Here is a 21,252-nt window from a genome sequence, read left to right as displayed (position 1 = left end):
TTGTGTCATTCATTATGAACCTAGAGCTGCAGGTGTGGAGCTCTAGGGACTAAATATAAATAAATAGCAAAAGAAACAAAGAAAAGACACAATTCGAATCCCCAGGTTTATGTTTATTACTGACCACAACACATCATCTTACATGTTACCAGTCACTGTCCAGCATCATTTGCATGTTTGCTGTAAAGTGTCTCTCCCTTTTTCCATGAAAATGCAAATATGAAAAAGTAACCACTTAAAAATATGTTTTCATGAAGGATAACAAACACAAGAATCACCAGTGATAAAACTCAAAATCCAAGGTAAGATACATTAAAACACAAATGCACTAAAAATGTGTCAACACAGCTCTTTCATATGTGGGACAAAGCAACTGATATCGATCGCACAATGAACCTTTGAACATTTCAGGCTGAATACGTCTGTTCACTTATTTTACTGGTTTACAAAACATCACATAGAATGAGCACACGGAAATTCCAGATCACAGCAAGAGAGAACACCAGATCAGGCCTGCACCTCCTCAGAGACCTTCTCAACACACTGTAACACTGATTCACTCATGGTCGTCAAAAAACAAATCAATACACCCATTTAAACCAAATGTATATTTTAATTCTTATCTATACCATGAAATATAACTGCAGTCAAATGTTACTGACTCACCCTTTTAGATGAATGTGTAATGCAGAACACTGACACTAGGATTTGGGAATATTTCATGAGCAATATCAATCTTAAAAGGTTTTTCCAGTGGAACACTGCAAGAAGCTGAGCACTTACTGATGGTGCCTGTAAGACTGAAGTAATTTATGTTTAACAATTTGTGTCTAGGTCATCTTCCAGTTGTGGTGCAGTTAGCAGGTTCTGTTTTTATAGAGTGCTCCTTAGAATGAAAAATCAGTCCTAACAAACCAACTGTGACATAAATTTCAATTTACTGGAGAGACTAGAAGAAACAGCATTTTATGTGTCATAAAGAGTCACAACTAACCTATGAGGAGACGGATGTCAGGAAGAGACATTCTGTGTGCAGAGAGATGTTTAAAGGCCGCCTGACAACAATAAGCTTATGATTAAGCTATTTGCTTGATTTAGTTCACTTTACAATATACTGTTCATTTTCCTTAAAGATTATTAAGTGAATGACTACATAATTATAGAATAAATGTTACTAAAGTGCAACATTTATTTGATTTTGATTGATAATTTGTTTATCAGGTCTAGTGGGTTTGTGGCCAACTGGGAGGGTACAGCTTGAAACTTGTACACTGGAAAACCCTTTTACATTGACTACATTATAGGTCATACACCATTAAACACTAGAGGGTGACAGAGGGTTGTACTGGGGCTCATGCACACTCACACAAACACATACACAGAGTCAGGGAGGTGATGACGGGGATTCTTGATTCATGCCGGCCAACATAAAGCTGATCAGTCGTCAAAACGTCCATCAAGGATGCTCTCGAAGGAGAAGGGGACAAACTTAAAGCCCTGGCCCGAGTAGAACTTGTTCTGGAACTCCACCCTGAAAGAAAAAAATAGAAAACCAAATTTGGGTTAAAGAAGGCTAACAGTTACAAAAATACACCACAATGACTCCCAAGGTAATCACTTCACATTTGAAGTGCATGTTTTAACGCAGACCAAAGCGACACGGTGCATTGAGTGCCATGAGGACCTTGAATACTGGGACATATTTAGACTTACATGCAAACTGTAAATGGTAGACAAAAGATGCTTTCTGAGAAAAAAAGCTAAAATAATAAAAATCAGTTTACTATAATATAAATAAAGGGATGCCTATCTGAACAACCAGCAAAAGGCTGTTCAGCTACATCTGATCCAAATTATATTAATTTGAAAAAGTGCTTTTAAAAAGTGCTACACAATGAGTGCATTCAAACTATTTATTAGTAATGGCTAGATATGATTAAAAAAAATGATCAGTGCTCTTTTTGTTGAAAGGGGGTTTTTTACTGACCACTGTCGCCTCAACGCTTGCTCTGAGAGTCTCAGACCATGGGTTTTTTTAAGTGTTATAAGACATACTATGACGATAATGATGGTAAAATATAAATAATAATAATAATAAAAAGAAGATGCTTGGGTTGCAATAACCAAAATGGTGAGTAGATGTAGTTTGTCTTTGAAGGAGAAAAGTCAGGGCTTCATCATCTGTGCATACACACACATGCTCTGAAGCAGTTCTAATACGGAAAGCAAATTATTTATGAATGGTACAGTTAATCAAAATCTATGCAGGGTTTTAGATTTATGTGTAAACACAGTTTTAAACCAGGCCGAATTTCCAGAGAATCAGGTCCAGACACTATCCAGAGTTCCCCTTTTCCCCTCATGTAGTGTCGAAGTGTCGAGTAGCAGAAAAGCATACAAATCAATGACACTTTATTAACATCAGAAATTACAGTCAACAAGAAAGTACAATGACTTTTCACTAGGGACCTGGCAGGATAAATTCTGTTAAACGACAAGTCTGACTGACTGGGACATTTGCATTGTCAAATACAGCCTAAATGTGTCCTTTTTGAGTTGTTCCTAAAACGTTTTTGTGTGTGTGCCTGTGTCAGACATCCTACTGTGGGTGGCTACTGCCATCAAGGAGCGTCATTGCTATGGGCTGGGGGTGTCTGATCTGGTCTAGGTGGATGGTACATGTTTAAGCAACATCCACATGAATGTCAGATCCAAAGATTTACCAGCAGAACATTGGATTGTTACAACAATGTCTATGTTTTTCACATCTCCTTTCAGTGGTCTTAATGCTGTGGCTCATTGGTGTATATCTCTATCTCCAGACATAAATTAAAAAGGATTAAAATCTTTCAATGAATGATATACAAACATTATACATTAATTTTGTATCTTTGAGTGTTATTTTGTTTAATGTATTTTCTAAATTTTGATCAGCACACACTGCCTTGTTAACCTGACATGCCAGATGTTTTGTAACACAGAAACATCTGGGCAGTCATCACATGCTTGCATGTAGTCAGCATAGCTGGCCCTGTAGTTAACATGATGTAGTAGACAGTTATTGGCATCTTTCTAAGGAAAATGTGGGCAGAAGAGGCGTTTTTAAAAGTGACTGTCACACTGAAACAGACCGATAGCTACCAGGACCGGGAGGCTGATGGGTCCACTCTGTGGGGCAGCATAGACTGAAGCTTGGCCAGATGATCTGAAATGTGATCTTGTAAATGTAGCTGGCTTGCAAGGAAAGTTCCATCCACACTTAGTGTGTGTAATTCTAAAATCCTGACAACCTCTGATGACTATATTTAAGAAGGAAAAAACTAAAAGTGGATTTTGAGTTCCTGCTGGTGCCTGGCCTCTGTGAGCAAGGGGAGTGCCCAGGAATGTCTCCCAGCCGTGGCAAATATTTGGCCTGCCAGAGCTGTGAGAGGGCAACACTTAAAAAGAGGAAAGAAATGAGTGATCCTCTCATCTTCCTCCCCACATAACTATGGAGATGGAAATAATGGCTGTACCTTACACACGCTATGCTTGACATACTGTTTATGTGTTTGCGTAGATAGCTCATCAGCACATGTGTGTGAAGAGTGAACAGCAGAGGAGAGTGCCTAGGGTGACTGTTGTTTACTTTGAACACGGCTATTTCCATTCACTTACCTCTGTGAAAAATACTCCACTTCTCTTTTTAACCTTAGCACAGACGTACAGAACTGACACACTGCTGCTTTATTAAGAAAGTCCTTTTAACAAGACTTAAACACACTGTCTAAAAGTCTGTGGGTCACTGGGAGTTTATGCATTCCCCTATGTCAGTAAAGATCTTTTCTGATGTTAAAGAGCTGAGCTCATTCTGTTTAGATCCTATGCAGAACACACTTCTTATACAGCACACACAATGTTCCAATACATCTGTTTGTTTTAAATTCCTAATCCATTTTACATCTGTTTTTTACTCACTTTTTTACATTTTCCTCCCTATCCCACCCCCTGCCCTTTATGTCTGTCTAACAGAAATGAAATCCTGGTTCTCTTGCAGCTTCTTATAAGTGAAAAACAACAAAACAAAAAAAAGTCCTCCTCATCAGTTCTATGTGGCCATGCAGAGTCTAAATCCCAAAATATTATAACTAAGTACATGTGGCAATACTTCTTATACTCAGAGAATCAGCATTAAGAGACGAGTGAATAAGTGCACTGTTGTTTCCATATCATTTACTGTATGTTCTGGCTAAAGCACCATCACTCTACAGCGGTATGTCTGTACACTGTAATGTTTGACTTCCCTCACAGCTTACACTGGATTTGTAGGGTAGAGGTGGTGCTAGGAGGCGATGGACCTGGAGGGTGTGTGACGTTCTCTGGATTCCTGTACGGTCACTGTTTGGTACACTACCAATTTATGCGTGGGCATTCCTCAAGTGCACGTAAAATGGAAAATGGTTTGGCAGAGATACTCAGTTCAAAAGGTGAGCAATGGAATCTCACTGTCAGTGTGTTTCCTATCAATGTGAGCCTCGTTATGTAGGAATACTACATGAGTGTTTATCTGTTTATGTTCTATACGTGTGAAGTATGAGAACATGCTCAGAATGCATGTTACAAATTAAGTAGCATGTATTTATACACCTGCATGGATATTCCATGAAAAGAACAGATATATTATATTTTCTGTATGGTTGTTGTGTATGGGTGTGTCTCTAACCAGTGTAGTCGCAGGGCATGCAGGAAGGCTGACAGCCCCTCCATGACGAGGAGGATAGCAACTGTGAGAGTAGCGAAGGCCGAGAAGATGATGGACAGGCCGAAGAATCCACCCCCACTCCGGGAAGATAGACCCAGGTGCATTACCATGGACCAAAGCACCTCTGACAGCTCTGCATACACACAGGGATGATAACAACAAAGTTTACACCATAGTATGGATAACATAACACACATCTAGCTTTGTGGAATCTAGTGTTTAAATCTCTGGGTTTGTTCATTCCCTGTTTTATTCTATAGCCACCAACTCTCTATCATTTCAGATGTCTTCATTTCCCCTGTGTGGTTACTGCTCCTGTTTGTTTGTTCCGCCCTGTGTGTTTCACCAGTGTCTCATTATTCCCATTGTATTTAGTCTCAGCATTTCCTTCCTCCTTTGCCAGTTACTTCTGAAGTATCCACCACCTGAGTTCTGAGTCATGCATGGGAATCTTCATCTATTAATTCCTCATTATAAAAACACAATATATTGTACTACAATAAGTTTTTATTCAATGAGCTTTATATGAATGCCTTCACAGAATATGTATTATCAATCATGCCTAGGTGTGTGTGCACAAGCCTGTACTCACGTGCATGGGCCAAGCTGAGGGCCCAGAGGCGCAGGTAGGAGGCTGTGTTAGAGATGCACCCAAGACAGTACTCTATGGTGTGGATGGCCTGATGGACAGCTACGTCACCAAAATCAAACTGTGATGGAAAGACAAAGGTTCTGGAGTGTTTTTTATTTACTTGTTGTTGGTTGTTTTGTTTTTGCTTTTTAGGAATATAAGCTCCTTAAACATTGAGGGAACTTTCATTCATCCAGAAAAGAATCATGCACACTTTTTCTTCACAATAAAACACAAAAAAATGCTTTGCAAGTAACTTAATTATGTGAGTAGAGTACATGCACTGAAGTAAGGCAGTTCAGGCACCACGTTGTTTGTTGTGTAAGAATTCATACTGTTGATTGTTGATTGCAGGTTGTGGATTCTGTAGTTGTGGTGTTTTACCTTGAAGTTATAGATAGGAAGTCCTTAAGCTGCCTTCATATACAATTTAAGTAGCCGTTTGGATGGGAAATGTCTCAGAGAAAACTTAAATAAGTCGGGTTGCTTTTGTTTTAGCTTTATGTATTTATTTATTTAGTTGTTTTTTGTTTTTTTTTGATATTCGAAGACCTGGACTACTAAGCATACATACTTTACATCATCTCTAATGTGCAACTTAATCGCTTCTGTCATTAGAAAATCTGTGGAGTGCAATTTCAAGAATATTAGTTCTTTCATACGCAGCTCTGCTGTAATTTAAAAGAGATTTATTTGTGACTGATATTATATGTGCATTTTCTGTCTGAATCTGTTTAGATTTTTGTAAATACATACATGTATGTTAATAAGTAAAACAAACACTTTACTTTCTGAAGAGTATAAGATACTTGGAATAGAACTTAATGTGAGTGTCTGCTTCGACCTTTGACCCCTATCTCAGACTTAACTCTGGTCAAGCAGAAAACAAGAGCAAAGAGGTCTTGGCTTGTTTCAATTTGTTTCTTCTACTTCCATAGCAGGATCACGGCCAAGGGACTTGTTTGTGTATTGTTAAGTCAACACAGTTCCTCCATTCTCTCCATCCTGGAGCAAGGCTAACCTTTCCTGTATGAGCTGGGCAGGGAGGGGGTAATCTGAAGGGGGCCTATTGCTGTGCACTACTCTTGTTGAGTTTGGCTTGCTGCTTGTCTGGTTTCCTCTTTCCATGCTTCCCTTTTGTCCTTGGTCCCATGAAGCAGAGTCCATGGAAGCAGCACTCATTGTTTCCATTCAAAGGAACTCCGACAGAAATGGCTATGAAAACAACACCTACTAACATGAAATAATGGCTAAACACACAGGCCAGACTGTGAAAACTCATGTGGTTTCAAAATGTGTTTTACCATGTATAAATGTACACACTTTTGATGTGTGATGCAGTAGGCAAAGCAATTTATGTCATAGTTGTTTTAGCAGATTTTTCAAGATATCTAAGAGACTAAATTGCCTGCAGTGTGACTTTTGACAGTTTCTGTCACACATCCCAAATCATTACAATCATTCACAAGACCATGCCTGGCAATTGGAGTCAGGGAGAATAGGACATTTAAACGAGCAGACAAATCAATCAGATTTGAAAGAAAATCCCAACTTTGTAATTATGGCACAACAGACTGGGCAAGACACCATCCAGGCATGCTTCAAAGATGACAAACTCAGACTCTTACCGGCTCTTCCTCTGTGTGCTTGAAAGCAAGTAAAGTTCAAAGGTTAGTGGGTGAATTCAAGAACTGCATCAATCCGGAACCTTCCACTACACTCTTGGATCATTATTTTGCAGTTCAGTCCACAAGACACAAGTCAAAACATTTGGGATATTATTGTGTGACTTATTTTCATTAGTAAAATTGTTGTTTCTATTTTTTTTTTCAGTGGATATAGATTGCTACGCCCTTCCCTGGCGCATGCATTAGCCTTTGAAAACTAACAAAGAAAACCTTGACTTTTGGATCTAGGCAGCCTACCCCAAACCTGTTTAAAGATGTCGGTCTCGTCCTGTAATGTTGGCTACTATATTATCTGTCCGATTGGAGTTCTCATTTTAAACTCATTGTTTAGTCCTGTCAGCATCACCGCTCCCCTTTATATGTGTTCCAATGAGAGGATGCTGTGACTGTCTAGGATCATGTCAAACTGATATCAGTACTTGATATCAGATGCTTCTGATCTCAATCAGAGGTGCACAACTCTTAATTCACACCCACAACTTGAACTAATGCACTGATCTTATCCGGTGGAACAGCAGCATGATAAGTGATGATAAGCATGATACTATGTGAAATAACCAGCCCCACCTAATAGCACTGTTCAGGATTTCAAAGGTCAATGTATATACTCTGGTGATTTTACAATATAGAAAATAGCCAGACAAAACACAAGAGAAAAGACAGATTTGTTGCCATATAGGTACAGTACCTGTTAAATATACCTGGGTGTTATCAGTGTCTTACTGTCAGTTGCCTGAGTACCCCACACATTAAAAACAAACTACACAATATGGTTTCACTTCATAAACACTGTGAGATTCATTAGGCAGGAGAAGTGAGAGACACTGAACCTCTAACTCTCTCTCTCTCTCACACACACACACACACACACACACACACACACACACACACACACACACACACACACACAAGTAAGTGGGTGGTATTTACAGAAATTCCACTTGCTGGTTCTCATGAGTGTTCTCTATCTGCTCCATTACATCTCTTTCTCCTTGCATACTGTTGTGTCCACCCAATGTCTCATTACTATTGCGCAAATTCAAATATCTTTAGATATTTGTAATGATGCTTCAGGACAACATTGACATACATAAAGCCTGCGAGCAATATTTATTTAATTTAAAAGATGAAAACTATTGTCCAAAATAGGAAGACAATTTGAGATCTGCATCAGGAAAAATCTTTTATGGTGACTTTCACTTGTAAAGAAGTCAGAGAATAGTCCAAGTGCATGCACAATAGTTAAAGTAGAGTTAGCATTACAATGCAGTTAGCCAATTAAAAGAACTGCAACTTAAAGCTGAATCAGTGATGTTTGGTGATGTTTCACTGGCTCACCTCATCTCCCTCCTCTGAGTGCTGGGAGAGCTGGTCGTGGTCCATGATGCCAGCCTCGTCCTCCGTGGGTCCATTGCCCACCCGCACCCCTCCGAACTTCTGCGTGCCCTGTTGGGTGAGTCCGGTGCATGATGAGGACACGCCTGTTTGCTCTAAAGACTGCTCTAGATTCTCTGCTGGGGTTTCTTCCCTCTTCTGGGACTAGATACAAAAGCCACAAGAGCTGTGTCTAGCGTAAAGCAAGCCTTAGGATGAACGCTTCCTGTACAATTTACATAGATTTTCATGGAAAAACAGGGCACCCAGACAGTAGGTAAAGACTTTCATTCCAATGTAAATAAATCCTTTTCGTTAAATAGTCTCACTGGTTTAGTTAAAACCATGTCACACTGAGCTGGAGATTTGAAGGTCAACGCTAACTGACTCTGCTGGTTACTTTGGGCCTGAAATGTATGCTTTTGATAAGTTGATGAAAATTCTTAATAAAGCATTAATTCTTTGCATTATATGCTTACCACTGACAATAAAAATAAAGACGTACACTCTTAATTTAAAAATTAAGTAAGTGTACTATGACAACTTGTGAACATGCTTAGAAAAGTGTTTGGTTATATTGTTATACGTCTCCAGTTCAATTAATAAATAAAAGGCCAGAAATGTCTGCTTCATGTATAACATTTTGGATAGGAACTTGTCACATATACAGTTAGAGCAACAGGATTAAAATGGAAGATCATCAGCTGCTAGGGTGCCCTCAGTCTGTGAAGTATTTTACTAAATATTTCTCATCCAAAATATCAGCGTTTCCAAGGCAGGCTTTAAGCATTTTGTCATGGCAACACAACCAATCACATTACACCATACAATGTGAATTGAAATGAATGGCACAATAGGAGTAAAAAAAAAAAAGGGTTATATCAAGGTTATTCAAACAAAATAGGCAATAAGGTTGTAGGTGGGGTCAGATCCACATACCAGGTGCTTTTTCCACAGGTGCTGACGCCGAAGCACCATAGTTTTCACAATCAGCATACAGGGAACACATGCAAGGGCAATCAGCACCAACAAAACCTGGATCCCGATCTACAGATTTAAACAAAGAGAGGTTAATGAGGAAATGTTAGTTCCACAAACAGATCGTAGTGAGAACTAAACCAGTCCTCCCTCTAATTGCTAGTACAGAAGCAAACTGAAAACATTATTGTCTTATTTGAATCTGAAAATGAAATGTGCTTTTCTCAATTTTGCTTTGTTTCTATCTCCCCCATAGTACTTCTGTTGGGGCCTCAAATGAGAGAAAAAAGAAGCCCTTCACACTGGACAAATCCACTGTAATAATATAAATAGCACATGCGAGAAAAGCATTCCACTGATATTACAGTGAGTTACAGAGTAACTCTGATGAGGGAAAACACTACTACGGATGTTCTACAGTTTCTACATTTAGTGAGACCTGCCCAACCTTTTTTTTTCTGGTAACTAGCAAGTAACTAGCTGAGAGGTGTTTTCATATTGCACTATATGTAGCAGAGTACATAATGTGGTATTTTAACTGCTCCATTTTGCCGGAGAAGTGTCGCCACAGTTCAGGCTTCATACCAGCAAGAAGAATTTTAGAGCAACACACTACTGTGCTGCTGCCCTGCAGCTGAAACTGACCCATTGCAAAAAGGAAAGCAGAAGAAAATAAAGTGTATACTGGTCCCTAACAGCTGCTTTGCACCTCTCTTTCAGTATTCAAAAATGTTTTAGAGGGAGAGGGAAGGTGGGAGAGGCAGAGGGGTGGGTGCGGGAGGGAGAGCACCTGTCCCCTGTAGAGGGGTTTGTTGGTGGGGTCGTTGTAGTTGAAAAGACACATGTTGATGAAGTGAATGAGCAGACTGGGAGCATCCTTGGAGGTGGAGGCATCATAGGCTGTCCACTTGTAGAAGACTAGCAGCACGAGGTAGCCAAACAGGCTTGACATGAAGACAATCTCTGGGATGAAGCCCAAGAAGATATTCAGTGGCTTCTTGAAGTACCTGAATCGCAGTGAAATCATACAAAAATAAGTCAGACATGATGTCAGATGTCATTGATCATTGCAGCTCCATGTGCTCCCCATACACTTTGATCTGACAAATCAGGACATGTTTTGTACTTATCTTGATATAATTACAGGAGTAGGTGTGATGTTTCCACCTTACTACTGTATTCGTCAGTTTACTATTGAGCAACATGTTTATATGTGTGCTATTTATTTATTTATTTTTTTTACAACTCCTACAATATATTTTACCACTTTTACTACTAGCAAACTGCATTTTGGTGCCTGAATAGCTGCACTTGTACAATGGTTTGCAAGATGAACCAAATCTTCTCTAATCATCTAATCAATCATATGGACAAAATTAACATATTACTATGAGTAAAACACACATAATATGTCAACTTTCACAGCCAGTCTAGCACTTACAAGTGATTGAAGAGACTGAGAGACACTCCAAAAAGCATGTGGATGACACCTAGGATCACTGACATCTTCATCTTGAATGAGTTGAGGAAAGTCAGCTTGTTGGTGGCAACATTCCAGATCTGCATTGAGTCCACACACACAGTACTGTAAAATACAACAAGTATTTGAGGGCACGCAGCAATGAGTTTTTGTTGTTAACTGAGTGTCCATTTTTACCGGGTCAATTCCGATTGGATAAGGCCCACCGAACACACCAGGAATGGCAGGGTCTAACTGTAGAACAGCATTTCCATCAAGTGTCTCAAACCTGGGACAGATCAACAGCAACTGAATAAATACTGAAAAGAATTAGAATAATTCCATTGCCTGCTGCAGGATTAAGAGGGGAACACAATGCATTTCAGAACATTATTCAACCACATACAGAAGCTTGTGGGAAGCTGAAGAGCTGGTTGACTTACGTCCAGTTTGCTCCTTTGCGTCCAAACATGGGCCTCACACTCCAACCAGACCCAAACATGTTGAGTGACTTGGAGAAGCAATCATTATAAATTATGCCAGTGTAAATGGAGAAGATGCCCATCAGAAGAATGATGTAGCGACCAGCAAAAATCATGTTGAACATCTACAGAAACAAATAACAACTTAGAATTCTGATATTTGGACTTTGTGGATGATTGTTTACGATTCACTGTACCTCATTGTCACTCTTCTGGGAGAGGATACGACTCTCTCGGATGACCAGGTAAAGAGCAGCACAGGTCATCAACAAGCCATGACCCATATCACCAAACATCACCGCAAACAGAAAGGGGAAGGTGATGATGGTGTAGGGAGCTGCAAAAAGTTACAAGTTTTGTGAAGAGACCACAACATGCTGAGGCTAAAACAATCAAACCGACAGCTAAAATACATTAGCTGCAACACAGTGTGAATGCCAGATGTGCTAAACCTTTGCAAACAATTAGTTTCTTAGTGTGAGAAAAAAAGTGATGCTTTGTTTAAGAGTGGACTACTTAGATCAGAAACATTTTTGCCCCAAAAAGCAACTTAGGTTGAAGTCTGACAGCTAAAACACATTAGCTGCAACACACTGTAAATGTCAGATGTGCTAAACCTTTGCAAACAATTGGTTTCTTAGTGTGAGAAAAAAAAGTGATGCTTTGTTTGAGAGTGAACTACTTAGATCAGAAACATTTTTCCCTAAAAAGCAAGTTAGGTTGAAGTCAACTTGTCCATCATGTGAGACTTAGCTTTCTTAAAGCACGGGATGTTGGTCATACTAAAGCACAAGATAAAAGACACAAAAATAAGCTAATATAGCACATAGTATGCATTAACCTATTTTAAGTTACTAAGTTACTAAATTTAGTCTGACGAAAACCATGGCCACCTTCCTAATATTCTTTATAATATTCTCATGTAACAATGGGCACAAAAATGACCACAGAGCTAGACAAAATCTTGTAACACTAAGTAATCAGTTTAGCCATGAATACTAACTAGTGCTGCCACCATTTTGTGGTCAGTATTAGAAGTTTTTAGTGACGATTGATTCAAATCTGGACAAAGAAATTCCCGTATAACCTGGATTGATTTCCCTGTAGTTCCCGATGCCGTAGGCGTCAACAATGTTCTGGAAGCCTGATGTGAACTTGTTGGTCTTGTTGAAAGTAGGTGGAGTTTGCTTGGTCTGCATCCTGTTAAGGATGGAGGGCACTGTCGAGCCGCTCCTCTCCTGCCAAATAAAGCCTCACACATCAGTCACTGTCCTAGTAGCAGGTGTTGCAGTGCTTAACTGAAATTGTAACCTCATCAAACTTTGCAAACACTAGGTATTAGAGCTTAAGTACTCAGTCATGTTCTCCAGGTTGTAGCCTAAAAACAATACCTGAGATAACCATTCAGAGAACTGAGGCTTAGATACTGTAGTTGTACAGAAATGTGCAACTACAGATTTATCACTTCTGAAAAAAATCAGACATGTGCACAATGGCTTTGGAATCATAATGGGGTTGTTGTGCGGCCTGGAAAGGCCATTCTAGTGTAATAGACTAGAAAATATTTTTTTATTACTTTTTTCTTTAGGAGGTACAAATAAACAAATGTAAAAAAAAATATTAAACTCACCGTTCCTCTGCGCAGAGCAAACTGAATTGAGTCCAGGTCTGAGACAGGGCACCACACCTCGGCAATCAGACATTTCTGGGTGACATCGATGTTGCAAAGGTTGAGTGTATGGTAGATGGCCTTCATCTTCCTCACCTTGATGAACCACACTCGCATAGTCTTTGAGGCAGCTTGTAACACTCGTTGACGGTGGTCCTCTGTTTGGTTCAGCACCTACAGCAGGACATGGTGGATAGATAGATAGATAGATAGATAGATAGATAGATAGATAGATAGATAGATAGATAGATAGATAGATAGATAGATAGATAGATAGATAGATAGATAGATAGATAGATAGATAGATAGATAGATGGACATATAGATAGATAGATTCTCTCATAGAACTCCTCATTTGTTAAGTTATCTACGATACCAGACTTACATCAAAGGTGTGCACAGAATTAAAATTTCTAAGTAAGCCTGCTCTGTATTTGCATTGGTGTAACACATCGTGTGTGACTGGCAGTGACTAAGGCAGACCTCTCAAGCAGAACCAGGACTTTTTCCATACTTAATATGGAAAAGGTTGGGGAACCACAACACTGAGACAGGACAAAGGTCTAGCACAGATAAGACCTAATGCACAAGATAACACATGCCCCACACTATGAGGGCTTTTGTAATATGATTGGAAATTCATTTTATCGAGGAAAACTGACCAAGAGCCTGAACACAGATATCCTGTTGTGCAAGGTTTATGATTAATTTCTTGTTGTTTAGTGAACAGCAGTGTAACAAAGAGTACAAAGAGCCTTTGAAAGACTTATAAATGAAAGATCTGCATTCCCGTTGCTGATTTGGCTTAAACAATAACAGGCATCCCTCCAAGGTCACCTACCCTCCCTCTAACCTATTCATAAATCTATTTAAAAGCTATTTCACCTGACAGTCTTCCATCAGCATATGTAGCATGTGGTTTATATGCAACTTACCATCTGGAGGTCATCAATGCGGCTGTTGACTCCAGCCAGCATCTCCTTCCTCTCCTGAGGGGTCTCTGGACATGGGTAGAGAGAGGCACGGAACCTGGAGAAATATAACCATCATCAGCTTCAGCTCCCCACACATTGGGACACATCCCTTTAGTTAGAAATGTGTCTAATTCTGCATGGAGATGTGCATATAATGTTAGTCAACAGTGCAGTGCTATAGGTTGTTGGTCCTTCGAAAGCCATTACATGTTAGCACTACGAAAATTCTATTTATTTTATACTATTTATCACATGAATGACAGCTGACCTATATATTAAAGAGTGGTGGCAAACACAATGAAAACCAGATCTGTGGGGGTTCTGTCTTTTTATGGAACAGAGGGACAGCATGAGCTCTTATAAACTAATCTTAAAATCATCTCTAACTGATCAGTTGAGTAGTTAAGGAATCCACTGTCCTCTTCTCACTTCAGAAATTAACCTAATCAAAACCAAGCTAAGCTTCATGTTGTGGTCCCTGTGTACATGACTGTGTGCCTATGCCATGACTTATGACTTCTGCATATGACCAAACACAACCAAAGAACTTACAATAACAGGGATCATGTCCATATTATTTGTGGGACCTGTGTTTTTGTGCCAAAACACAAGGGTCAAACATCCATAATGTTATATCCTTAGGAAATGTCAGATTGGACTTTATTTAAGTCACTGAAAATTGTATGAAGTACAGCAAGGAAGAGCAAATGACTTATTGTGAAACACCCACCCCTCACAGATCTTCTTCACCCTGTTCTTCAACTGGTCGCCCTGGAAGAAGATGATGAACACTGACTTGTGGACTTGATCGCCCTGTTAAAAAGAGTAGAATGTATTATAAAACAGATGCTGCTAATCCGAATTTTGCTCAGCCTGAAAAGAGGCTTAGGGTTAACATATAAAAAGTCCTGGCAGAACTGCATATCATTAGTCTTTAACAGAGGAATGCTGAAGTGCACTCTAGAGACACAATTCACAACATTCAGTGGTTTAGTGTATTTTATATACACATACAAATATGATTTGTGCTAGGTAATGTTAGATAGATATGCTGCCTTTAAGAGAACATTTAATTTTGATTAAGAAAAGCTGTACATTTGGTTTATGGTTGAAATGGTATTGTTGTTTGTGAATAAAATGACAACATTTCCATAGTGTATGTTTCTATACTTTTAAGTTCACATTGCTGTGCTCTCATTCTGTATCTTTCGTAATTCCTTCTTTATTAACTAACTGAATGATAATTCTGTTGTATGCTAACCGTGGCAGGGTCCTCCAAGGGGTCCTCAATCTCTGCCTTCCTCAAGAAGACATTACCACGACACACCCTCCACAGCATCCTCTCAAAGGTCGGTATCCTCTCTCTGCTGATGACTCCAGCAACAAACCTGCACAGGGAAAGCATTCGAAAACAAATTAAAAAGTTGACCGTGGTATGCATACAGTGAACATTTTGAGTGAAAAAAAAAAGATCAACATTTGAGAAAATGTAGATACATAAATGCCAGGGACCAAAATGACGAAACATAGTCTGAATATCATCATTATCATCACCATCATCAAAATCATCAAAATACACTTCGTCTTGCTAATATGCTGCAATATATGTGATGTGTATATTAGAGAATATGATGCAGTTGTCAAGCGTTACCCGAGTCTGAGTGGGGCTCCTCGCCCCCCTTCACTGCCCTCCATCAGAGCTGAGGACTCCTCCAACAGGTTAGGATCCTCCATCTGTCAAAATAATTTATTAATTCATTCTGTTTGTTCTTTCAACTATTTTTTCTTGTCATTCTGCTTTTGCTTTAGAATCAGTGAATTAGAATATAATCTATCCAACATCTTCCAATAAACCCCATCCTCAGGTTCACTGAGGGTCTGAATAACTGACAATTTACAAAAGCAAAAAAAAATCTATCAAAATGGGATACAGGATTATACTGGATTAACACACATAATCTCAGTGATCCATCTGTCGGTGTCAGTAAAATAAGCAAACCTCATCAAAGAACTGTTGTGTTCGATGTAGAATGTGTTTGAGCTCCGTCAGCTCCAGGAAGTTCTTCTTTAGTGCTTCCTGGTTGGTGTTGATCTCTTTCAGTTCATTTTCCAACTTCTCAAAAGTGGCCTGTCAAGTGTAATGAACAAACACTCAAAGTTTAAATGAGGAAGTGATAACATAATTTTGATGGGTATTATTTAATTAACTGATTACCTCTAGGTCAATCATGTCTCTGGGAAAAGGTACTTCAGGATTCTCTCCAGTGTCCACTGTTGGGATGCTGGCCTTTTTGATCTCCTTCTCAACAAACCCTGCTCAGCAGAGAGAATGAATGCAATCAAATCATTATCATATTTTTCTAGGAGATACATTTTTGATTATTCTTTCAGTGTGGAATAACAAGATGTGGCGTTTGTCTAACATGAGCAGTTAAAGATTAGAAAATAAAGATAAACTGAATCAGATTCAACAGCTACATATTTTTTGGCTGTGCCTAAACATTACATTTGTTTCATTACTCACTCAGTTTGCGGTCCATCTCCTCACATCTTCTCACTTCATTTACAAACTTGCGCTGGAACACATTTACATCTGGATTCAACTGTGGACAGAAAATAACAGAAATATTATGCTCAATGAAACGTTAGCGTAAAGCCACAACATTTAAATGGTCATTCTGATTCTGTTTCGGACAACTTTTTTAACAGTAGGGAGAGCAATTTATTTGAAGCAATCACAATCACACTAATAAGTTACAGGTCAACACAACAATGATATAACAGTTAATACATATACATAGTAATTCTATGTAAAGACACAGTTATTAAAACCTAATTTAAAATAACTACTATACTACTATATCCTAACATGGTCAGGTCAGCTGATAACAGGCTTCAGCTCCTTTTTTATGAAAAATCTTGCAATGCAAACCAAAATATCCTTGTTTGACTACTATGTTCTTGGAGCAGATAGTTTTCTTTGCTCTTAATTGACAATCCATTATTTCTGCCCGATGATAAATGCCATATAAATGTCATATATATTTTGATACTTACATCTCGAAACTGGACCATGCCTAGTTCTCCCAGCTCACTGACACAGCAGTAGGCTGCCTCTGACTGGAGAAAGAGCTGGGCTAGGGTCATTTCCTCACTCCTGAACAGTTCCCCCATGGTGGCCAACACACTCCTACTCCACTAGAATAAAGAAACACTGCACCAAAGACAGGAAGACATAAGAGCTATTAGATTTAAACATTTTAAATAATAATAATAATAACAATATAATAATATATACACATTATAACAGTGGCGGGCCGTGCATTTTCCATCCAGGCCTTCAATGCCCTCCAGCTTCATACAACTGAATGTCACTTTTCCTATAGAAGACATCTACTAAATAATGATGTTACTGATCTATTTTAGGCAAAGATAGTAAAGATAATAGTTCATTTAATTTTCTTCATCATCTGCATCTCCACTTCTCTCCTCCTCTCTGTTTTGGATGGACGGAACTCCGCATGGACGTACACACTTGTGTGTATGTCTGTGAGAGTTTTCCTCTGACCATGTGAGCCAAGTGGCTGACAAATACTTTTTTTGCAGCGTCTGAGTTGTCTGACCTTTATTAACGAGGTTTTCTTGAAAAGTCCATCTTGAAAATGCCTTTAACAGCAAATCCTCAGCCCAAGCACTTCTTCTCCTCCTTCAGCCACTGTGCAGTGACAAATCAGCTAATAAATCAATGCAACTATATCTTTGCTAGTCCAGCTCACAACAGCTGCAGTTAGCTAACTCTCTGTGCTATTGTATTATGCAAGGACTCGTGTGTCGAATATTGGCACTGTTGTATTTCTATTTCCTAACTGTATAACTGTAAATAACATTAATGTTTTATTGCCCTCCTCGAATTACTTCAGTTACTTCAATCACTTGAGAAAATTTTGAAAAATAACTCCACTGAAGCATGTTGGAGCATTTATCACTGTATTACAGTGCAGTAATATATTCATAATAACAGTATCATAAGAACAAGTAAAATCCATTTCAGTAATTTTGTTGTAATTGAACCGTAATTCATCTAAATGTGTGAGGTATACTTAAACAGATGAAAATAAAGAGGAAGCACTTGGCGCTGAGCTGCCTGCAGTGGAAGCTTGAAGAGGAGCTGTAAGCGTGACCAGGTGTCAATGATGATGCTAGAGAACACGGAAGAGAATGGCGTTTGTTTGATAAAGATGGCAGCAGGCCTAGCTCACAGACTGTAGTAGCGCAGGACCTAAATATCAAGCTGCTAACCCCTAAGTAGGTGTGTTTAATAGCATTATAAAACCAGTCCTATCGTTGAAAGGGCGGCTGAAACCATCTCTGATGTCGCAGCATCCCCCCTGCTGGAGGTCTGCCCTTCACTCTCAAGGACGCCATGATGCTGCCTACTCGCCCTCACAGACGGACTAATACTGGGCGCTTTTAAAACTAAGCCACCATTCGTAGTCGAGTAGGATACATTCTAAAATGATGTTGCGTCCATTTTAAATATTTATATTAGTTTTGTCTCGCAAAAACATCATTGTGTGGCCGATACAGGCCCGCAATACCACAATATGATGACGGCCTCACGAGCTGTAGTGTAGCGTTAGGACGGTCACTACAAATGGTGACAACGGTTAGTTCGACACGATGTTTGACTGCGTTAAAATGCGTAATTTACTAGCAACAACAAACGAGCAACCACAAATAAATCTATTCAGTGGACTGTTGCTTATAATTCCCTCATTGATATAAAGAAGCAGCCAAAAGGCCTCGACAATATTATTGTCATTATGTTCATGCCCTCACCCGTATGAGATGCTGCAGCTCAGCTTCCTTCAGCTCCTCCTGTCAAACCCTCCTGGATGCTGGACGCTTTGGTCCACAGCTGTGCGTCAAGTTTGAGGCAGTCAGCTAGACTGTGCTACGGAAAACAGATGATTTCAAAATAAAGCTTTGTGTCTTCACTCTATTTGTCAGCAACATGATTTTATTTTGAAAATGTATCAATTAAATGTATTCTAAAAGCATTCAATTATAAAATATATATAGTGTTAATATGTTATAAAAGACGCGATTTTTAAAGCCTTTTCTAGAATACATGACATTGTACATGCTGATATATAGACTACATACATAATGATCCAAGTGGAGGCTATATCCTTTCCTCACACACTATGAGGACCCCTTACAATAAAACCGAATAGAAACACAATGTTTTTAACTAATACATTTCATAATTATTGTTATTAGTGTTATTGCCATTGTATAAATACAACAGAATTGTATTTATTTTGAACTGAAAAGACGATTAAAGTCCTGTGATCAGGTTTTTATTTACTCAAATGTAATGTCTATGCGTAAACCAACCACTATAGGTTTTGTACAATGGCATTTACTGTAAGCAGAGAGGACTAGAAAACGAAAGGATGCCAAAGCTGAGGGACTAGGGACAGGATAAGGTTTTACTGCAAGCTAGAGCCTGGACTTTACACATCATTTGATCCACTGCAATTGTAAATACATTGGCATTAGCAGCTTTAATATTCTGTCATTAAATACATGTATTATAGTCAGTATATGCACATGGTTTACTCACTTTTGATATTTGTGCACCTATAGTAACATGATATTATCATGGAGAAAACAGAGGTATACAGTAGATTGTCTGGACACCACACAGTCCTGATCTCAACATTATGGAATCAGAATGGATTACATAAAGAGACAGAAGAAACCTTTAGCATCTAAAACATTTTTGCAGTGCTCAATATCAAATTCCAGTTAAATCATTATCAAATTCCTTTGGGCAGCAAATTTAATTTCGTTAGTAGCACCTAAATTAAGTGCTACTAAAACCTCTCCTCTGAGCATCCTGAGAATAAGGTCTACCAGATGTGATGGAATAGTCCATAACTAGCCAAGTGTTGAGTCAGTTGTAATGAGATCCTGTAGAAATTTTCCTTTTACAAACAGCCACTGCAGAGTTTTACCCCCTCTCAGTTCTACATGATGCAGGGTTTAAACCAGGACATTGGCAGGCCACCAGTGAGCAATTTTGGAAGCACGGCTCTCCGATAATGTACATAAATTACTGTGGCATACTTCATAAAAAACAGCTTTTCAAATATCGCTTTTTGAAGCATTTTGGGGTAACATGTGATTTTCATAACTTATATACATTTGAATGTAGAAAGCAGTCCTTAACTTTTATGAAAACAGTTTTTCACTTTTAACATCACAACAATAGCGCAGAGAATAAATGAATGAGCTATGTAACTCTAGGTTATGTATTTCTTAAAATGTACAGTGGCTCACACTACTTTCCAGGAGTTGTGATCAAATAAATCAAAAATTATTCCCTACATATTATACAGATAAGTCATGCATCTAGTAGGCAGGTTTCTAATACTGCTAGGTTGTGGGATAGGATCTAACTTTCATACTTGATTGTCTATTGTAGCAGCAGCACCACAGACACATTAAAAGTTTCATCAATGTTGTGTGTCTTAAACTTGCGTTTGTTTGTTGTTTGTTTGTTTGTTTACATTGTTAGTCCATCAATGACAAAAATAACAAAAAAAACAAAAATACAACAAAAATATTTAGGATTGTCATGGTTAAAAAACATGGTGGACAGGTGTAATGTTTTCTGTGGCTTTGGAAGGGCTTTGTCAAGAGAATCTATGATGATGTCATGGTGATATCATTGAGGTTCTTTCCGCATAGACTTCATGTTCCTCCCAGACAGTACTTGTGAGCTAGTGCTACAACGTGGGAAGTTTTCCACACAAAAAATGAATAAATAAATTAAAAAAACACTTGGTGTTAAAATGGTAATGTGAGCTGACTGTTGCAGTTTTTTCTTTGATAGCAATGTTGGTGCTACCCTGCCCTCAAGTATGTAATTTCTTTCTTGGCTTTTTTTCCTCAACTTTCAACAATGCATAACTGTATTTAACTGTCATGGAGACCCATCAACATCAACTGTATCAGATGGGCACTGTATTCGCCAAAGCCAGTAAACAATGACTGCAACACCATTCCTGTTTATTGAACAATCTTTTTATTTCTCCTCTTAGCTTACGTCTGAACATGCTGTTGCAGAGCAGGGAGAGAGCAGTGGAAACAGGAACAGAACCTGCCTGACATTCCTCCTTTGCCTCAGCTTGTGTACAAGCAATCAGAACAGCTCCTGCATCCACACTGGACACAACTCAGGAGGT

The 21,252-nt window shown here is 38.8% G+C and overlaps 1 protein-coding gene across 2 annotated transcripts; it reads right to left on the bottom strand.

The window, feature by feature from the left end:
* Window positions 1–92: 92 nt before the first annotated feature.
* On the bottom strand, window positions 93–18,961 carry LOC125022344 (V-type proton ATPase 116 kDa subunit a 1-like). Of its 2 annotated transcripts, none has more exons than XM_047608943.1 (22): window positions 18,836–18,961; window positions 17,054–17,210; window positions 16,521–16,599; window positions 16,212–16,309; window positions 15,996–16,124; window positions 15,648–15,730; window positions 15,258–15,384; window positions 14,727–14,809; window positions 13,958–14,051; window positions 12,984–13,196; window positions 12,441–12,591; window positions 11,551–11,690; window positions 11,315–11,478; window positions 11,070–11,160; window positions 10,854–10,972; window positions 10,203–10,419; window positions 9,374–9,481; window positions 8,399–8,599; window positions 7,001–7,018; window positions 5,334–5,451; window positions 4,703–4,874; window positions 93–1,531 (listed from the first exon to the last, which is right to left on the bottom strand). In XM_047608943.1, exons 2-22 carry the CDS (start codon window positions 17,168–17,170, stop codon window positions 1,438–1,440), a joined length of 2,616 nt encoding a protein of 871 aa, XP_047464899.1. In that variant the 5' UTR covers window positions 17,171–17,210; window positions 18,836–18,961; the 3' UTR covers window positions 93–1,437. The 2 variants fall into 2 exon arrangements, with proteins under 2 accessions (XP_047464899.1, XP_047464900.1); XM_047608944.1 differs by having other exon boundaries at window positions 8,399–8,506.
* Between the last annotated feature and the right edge of the window lie 2,291 nt (window positions 18,962–21,252).

This window comes from Mugil cephalus, chromosome 16 (genome assembly GCF_022458985.1).
Source record: "Mugil cephalus isolate CIBA_MC_2020 chromosome 16, CIBA_Mcephalus_1.1, whole genome shotgun sequence".
Classification (NCBI taxonomy): domain Eukaryota; kingdom Metazoa; phylum Chordata; class Actinopteri; order Mugiliformes; family Mugilidae; genus Mugil; species Mugil cephalus.
The sequence above is the reverse complement of the archived record's forward strand: the minus strand, read 5'-3'. Positions and strand labels throughout refer to the sequence as shown.